Source organism: Pezoporus wallicus, unplaced genomic scaffold (genome assembly GCF_028554395.1).
Source record: "Pezoporus wallicus isolate ANWC-B61680 ecotype Strahan unplaced genomic scaffold, APGP_CSIRO_Pwel_v1 contig_14111, whole genome shotgun sequence".
NCBI classification, from domain to species: domain Eukaryota; kingdom Metazoa; phylum Chordata; class Aves; order Psittaciformes; family Psittacidae; genus Pezoporus; species Pezoporus wallicus.
The window spans coordinates 951-6579 of NW_026641107.1; the positions used below are offsets into that span (position 1 = coordinate 951).

General features: G+C 65.3%; 1 protein-coding gene across 1 annotated transcript; it reads right to left on the reverse strand.

Annotated features, from left to right (window-relative positions):
- Window positions 1-306: 306 nt before the first annotated feature.
- Window positions 307-5334, reverse strand: LOC130606062 (leukocyte receptor cluster member 8-like). Its single transcript, XM_057422032.1, has 6 exons — window positions 5205-5334; window positions 3043-3144; window positions 2844-2957; window positions 2115-2379; window positions 1500-1674; window positions 307-497 (listed from the first exon to the last, which is right to left on the reverse strand). The coding sequence occupies exons 2-6, from the start codon at window positions 3043-3045 to the stop codon at window positions 317-319; spliced, it is 738 nt and encodes a 245-aa protein (XP_057278015.1). The 5' UTR covers window positions 3046-3144; window positions 5205-5334; the 3' UTR covers window positions 307-316.
- Between the last annotated feature and the right edge of the window lie 295 nt (window positions 5335-5629).

Below are 5629 nucleotides of genomic sequence, written 5' to 3' on the forward strand. Positions count from 1 at the left end.
ATGGAGCATCCCCATGGATCTGGAGCATCCCATCCCTATGGAGCATCCCCATGGATCTGGGGCTCACATCCCCATGGATCTGGAGCATCCCATCCCTATGGAGCATCCCCATAGATCTGGGGCTCACATCCCTATGGAGCATCCCCATCAACCTGGAGCTCAACATCCCCATCCCCACGGAGCATCCCCATGGTGTCCTGGTGGGTCTGAGCTCTCCCTGGTCCTCCCCCCATGGCCACGAGGCATCAAATCCCTATGGAACATCCCCGTGGAACCAGGATGTCACATCCCTATGGAGCATCCCAGCATTCCTGCCTTACCCAGGCAGGGGCTCCCGGCTCCAGTCGATGGTGAAGGCGGATCCGTCCTGGAGCCGGGCCTGGAGCACTTCCTTGAGCAGTTTCTCGGTGCGGTCCTTGTCCTCCTCGGACTCGCAGGCGGTGAAGCAGCGCTGCACGTACTCCTTCATGTCCTGGGGCCAGTCCTCGGGCTTCCCACTGGGAATGCCAGCAGGCAGGATCAGGACATAGGGAATGCCGGGAAAAGGGGGTGGGGGAGGGATTTAAAGGGGATTTGGGGTCTCTAAGGATGGATTTGAGGGGAGACGTCCCTATGGAGCATCCCCATTGAGCATCCTTATGGATGCAGGGAATGAGGATGCAGAGAATACTGGGAGTCTCTGAGGGGGGATTTGGGGTCCTATGGGAGGGGAATCTGAGGGTCTCGGGGGGGGAATCCGGGGTCTATGAAAGGGGGATCTGGGGGTCTTGGGGGGATCGGGGGCTCTATGGGGTGGATCTTGGGGTCTATTGGGGGGATCTGGGGGTCTCCATGGCAGGGATCTGGGGTCTATGGGGGTGATTTGGGGGTATCTATGGGGGGTACCTGGAGTCTATGGGGGGGGATTTTGGGGTATCTATGGGGGGATCTGGGGGTCCTGGGGGGATCTGCGGGTCTCCATGGTGGGGATCTGAGGGTCTCTATGGGGTTGGTCTGAGGGTGTATGGGGGGGGAACTGGGGGTCTCTATGGGGGGTGTCTCTGGGGGGGTCTGAGGGTCTCCATGGGGTTGGTCTGGGGGTCTATGGGGGGGATCATGGGATCTATGGAGGAGTCTGTGGGTCTCTATGGGGTTGATCTGGGGATCTCTACAGGGGGGAACTGGGGGTCTCTATGGGTGAGATTGGGGGGGGGGGTCTGAGGGTCTCTATGGGGTTGGTCTGAGGGGGGAATCTGGGGGTCTCTATGGGGGGGTCTCTGGGAGGGGAATCTGTCTCTATGGGTTTGTTCTGGGGGGCTATGGGGGGGATCTGTGGGTCCCTATGATGTTGATCTGGGGATCTCTATAGGGGGGAAGCAGGGGTCTCTATAGGGGGGGATCTGGTGGTCTAGGGGGGTCTCTATGGGGGGGATGTGGGGATCTCTATAAGGGGGATCTGGGGGTCTCTATGGGAGGGATTTGGGGGGCTCTCTGTTCCCATCACCCCCCCCCGCACTCACCCATGTCCATGGTGCTTGTCAGAGCCGGGCTGGGAGGCAAAGGCGGTTGTGGGGGGGGCCGGGGGGGCCCCGCGCTGCTGCTGCTGCTGCTCGGGGGGGGGCGCGAACCCGGAGCCGCTCAGCACAAAGGGGCGCTTGGGCAGCTGGAACTTGAGCCCCCCCGAGCCAGGGGCCTCTGGGGGACACACACACACGACACGGGTCAGGGTGGGGGGCAAAGGGGGGGAAAGGAGGCAAAAAGGGGGGGGGAAGGGGGAATAGCAGGAAAAATGGGGTGGGGGAAAGGGGAATAGGGAGAAAAATTGGGGGGAAATGGGGGGGGGGAAGGGCTGGGGGAAAAAGAGGGGAGAAGGGGGAAAATGGGGGGAAAATGGGAAAGGGGGGAGGAAGGGCTGGGGGAAAAAGGGGGGCAAGGGGGAAGAGAGGTGGGGAGGAAGGGGGGGGAGGAAGGGGGAGAAGAAGGGGGAGAGGAAGGGGGGGAGGAAAAAGGGGGGGGAAAGGGGGAATAAGGGAGAAAAGGGGGTTGGGGGAGAGAACAGGGGGTCTGGGGGGAAATAAGGGGGGGGATCATAGGGTGACACACCCCCCCCCCTTCCCAGTTTGGGGGTCTCTTACGCTTCATGCGGCTCCAGAGCTGCCCTTTCTTGCCCTTGGGGCCGGGCCCTTCGCTGCTGTAGCCGTGGGGGGAGTAAGGCTGGGGCGCAGCGGCCGCTTGGGGGGTCCCCGAGCCCCCCCCGCCAGGCGTTGGAGCAGCCGCTGCCGCCCCCCCCATGGGGAGGGTGCTGTGGGGTGGGGGGGGCTGCGGGGGGGGGTTGGGGGGCAGCTGGGGCTGGGGGCTGCCATAGGGGGGGGCTTCGTCCAGCCCCGGCACTGGCGGCTGCTGGAGGGGGGGGATGACAAAGAGTGGTTAAAGGGGGGGGGTCTCAATGCTTTGGGTCCCCCCCAATAATGCAATATGTGCACCCCCTCCCATGTGATGTGTGGGTCCCCCCCATAACATTATGGGCAGGTCCCCCTCATAGTGCAATGTGTGGGACCCCCCCACCATAATGCAATGCGTGGGACCCCCCCAAATAACACGATGTTTGGGTGCCCCCCCTTAATTTGATGTGTGGGACCCCCCCATAAGGTGATGTGTGGGTCCCCCCTCCCTCCATAATGTGATGTGTGGGTCCCCCCCCGTAATGGGATATGTGAGACCCCCCATAATGCAATGTGTGCGAACCCCCCCCATAATGCGATGTGCGGGACCCCCCCCCTATAATGGGATGTGTGGGCCCCCCCCCCCATAACGCGATGTGTGGGACCCCCCCACATAAGGCAATGTGTGGGTCCTCCCCTCACCTGGCCAAGGCCACTCTGCTGGGGGGGCTGTTGGGGGGCCGCAGTGTAGCCCCCCCCTGCCCCATAGGCCGCTGTTGTTGGCGTCGTTGTTGCCCCATAACCCGAGTAAACACCCTGCAATGAGAACCCCCCACTTAGCGCCTGCGCCCCACAAGTGCCCACGCCCCCCATATCCCTGCCCCACACTTGGGGGTCTCACCATAGGGTAGTAGTAGCCATAGGGGTAGTAGCTGCCATAGGGCTGGTACCACTGGTAGTAAGGCGGCTGCTGCAGGTTGGGGTCCCCCTGCGATGAGGAGTACTGGGGGGAAAGAGGGGGACACTTGGGGGGTGCCCCATAACAACAGCCCCCCCCCAGGAGCACACAGGGACCCATAAGAGCCCCTTAAGAGCCTCTGGGACCCCCCCCCTAAACCCACTTAAGAGCCTCTGAAGCACCCCTTAAGAGCCTCTGGGATCCCCCCAAGCCCACTTAAGAGCCTCTGGGACTCCCCTGAACCCCCTTAAGAGCCTCTGGGACCCCCCCAAACCCCTGTAAGAGCCTCTGGGACCCCTCTTAATCCCCTTAAGAGCCTCTGGGCCCCCCCCCCAGTCCCCTTAAGAGCCCCTGAGACCCCCTTAATTCTCTCCAGGGTCCCCAGTGCATGCTCAGACCCGCTCCCAACCCCATAGGACCCATAAGGGCCTCTCTGGGCCCCCACATACGCTCCCAGGACCCTCCTCAGCCCCATTAGCACCCATCCACACCCACACAGTCCCCCCAAAGACCCTCCTCAGCCCCACTGGGCCCCATCCGGACCCCACTGCCGCCCTCAGGACCCTCCTCAGCCCCACTGGACCCCATCTGGACCCCTCTGGGCCCCCATAGCCCCCCTCAGGGCCCCCCTCAGCCCCGTTAGCTCCCATGTAGACCCACATACCCCCCCCACCAAAGAGCCTCCTCAGCCCCATTAGCACCCATTAGAGCCCTCCTCAGCCCCACTGGGCCTCATCCGGACCCTCCTCAGCCCCATCGGGCCCCATCCGGACCCTCCTCAGCCCCACTGGCACCCATCCGGACCCCACTGCCGCCCTCAGGACCCTGCTCAGCCCCACTGGACCCCATCCGGACCCCATTGCCGCCCTCAGGACCCTCCTCAGCCCCATTAGAACCCATCAGAGCCCTCCTGAGCCCCATTGGGCCCCATCCGGACCCTCCTCAGCCCCACTGGCACCCATCCGGACCCCACTGCCGCCCTCAGGACCCTGCTCAGCCCCACTGGACCCCATCCGGACCCCATTGCCGCCCTCAGGACCCTCCTCAGCCCCATTAGAACCCATCAGAGCCCTCCTGAGCCCCATTGGGCCCCATCCGGACCCTCCTCAGCCCCACTGGCACCCATCCGGACCACACAGCCGCCCTCAGGACCCTCCTCAGCCCCACTGGACCCCATCCGGACCCTCCTCAGCCCCATTAGCACCCATCAGAGCCCTCCTCAGCCGCATTAGCACCCACCAGAGCCCTCCTCAGCCCCCTTAGCACCCATCCGGACCCCACAGCCGCCCTCAGGACCCTCCTCAGCCCCCTTAGAACGCATCAGAGCCCTCCTCATCCCCACTGGCACCCATCCGGACCCCATAGCCGCCCTCAGGACCCTCCTCAGCCCCATTAGCACCCATCCGGACCCCACAGCCGCCCTCAGGACCCTCCTCAGCCCCATTAACACCCATCAAAGCCCTCCTCAGCCCCACTGGACCCCATCCGGACCCTCCTCAGCCCCATTGGCACCCATCCGGACCCCACAGCCGCCCTCAGGACCCTCCTCAGCCCCACTGGACCCCATCCGGACCCTCCTCAGCCCCATTAGCACCCATCCGGACCCTCCTCAGCCCCATTGGCACCCATCCAGACCCTCCTCAGCCCCATTGGCACCCATCCGGACCCTCCTCAGCCCCACTGGCACCCATCCGGACCCCACTGCCGCCCTCAGGACCCTCCTCAGCCGCACTGGACCCCATCCGGACCCCATTGCCGCCCTCAGGACCCTCCTCAGCCCCACTGGACCCCATCCGGGCACTCCTCAGCCCCATTGGGCCCCATCCTGACCCTCCTCAGCCCCACTGGCACCCATCCGGACCACACAGCCGCCCTCAGGACCCTCCTCAGCCCCATTAGCACCCATCCGGACCCCACAGCCGCCCTCAGGACCCTCCTCAGCCCCATTAGCACCCATCAAAGCCCTCCTCAGCCCCACTGGACCCCATCCGGACCCTCCTCAGCCCCATTGGCACCCATCCGGACCCCACAGCCGCCCTCAGAACCCTCCTCAGCCCCACTGGACCCCATCCGGACCCTCCCTCCCTCCGTTCCCCCCCGCTCACCTGCGCTCCTCCGCCCGCCGCCCCCTTCCCTCCTGCAGCCGCCGCTTTGCTGATGCTGGCCAGCGCCTGCCGCGCCTTCTCCCACTCAGGGTTCTCATGGGCCGGCGGCTCCAGGGCCCCCTCCCGGGCCCCGCCGTACTGCCCGGCCCTGCGCGGAGCGGACACGGACCGCAGGGGTCGGATGCGGGGTCCGGACACCCCCGAGGTGTTCCCGTCCCCCCCGTCCCCCCCATGCCCGGTGCTCACCACTCGGGCGCCCGCTGGTCCCCGATGTTGGCGGCCATCGGCGGGGCCTGGCCTAGGCCCGGCAATGGCGGAGCCCAAGATGGCGGCGTTACCTCAGCCGGGGCTTCCTCCTCCTGCCTCCCTCCCCGGAGGGCTTCACTTCCGGTGGCGCCTCGGGGAGGGCCAATGGGAGAGCGGGG

Excerpts from the sequence above, each read along its gene's own strand:
- LOC130606062 (XM_057422032.1), bottom strand. Across the intron at positions 2,380-2,843 it reads AGCAGAGTGGCCTTGGCCAG|CAGCCGCCAGTGCCGGGGCT; the intron begins GTGAGGGGAGGA and ends CCCCCCCTCCAG. Across the intron at positions 1,675-2,114 it reads GCTCTGGAGCCGCATGAAGC|AGGCCCCTGGCTCGGGGGGG; the intron begins GTAAGAGACCCC and ends TGTGTCCCCCAG.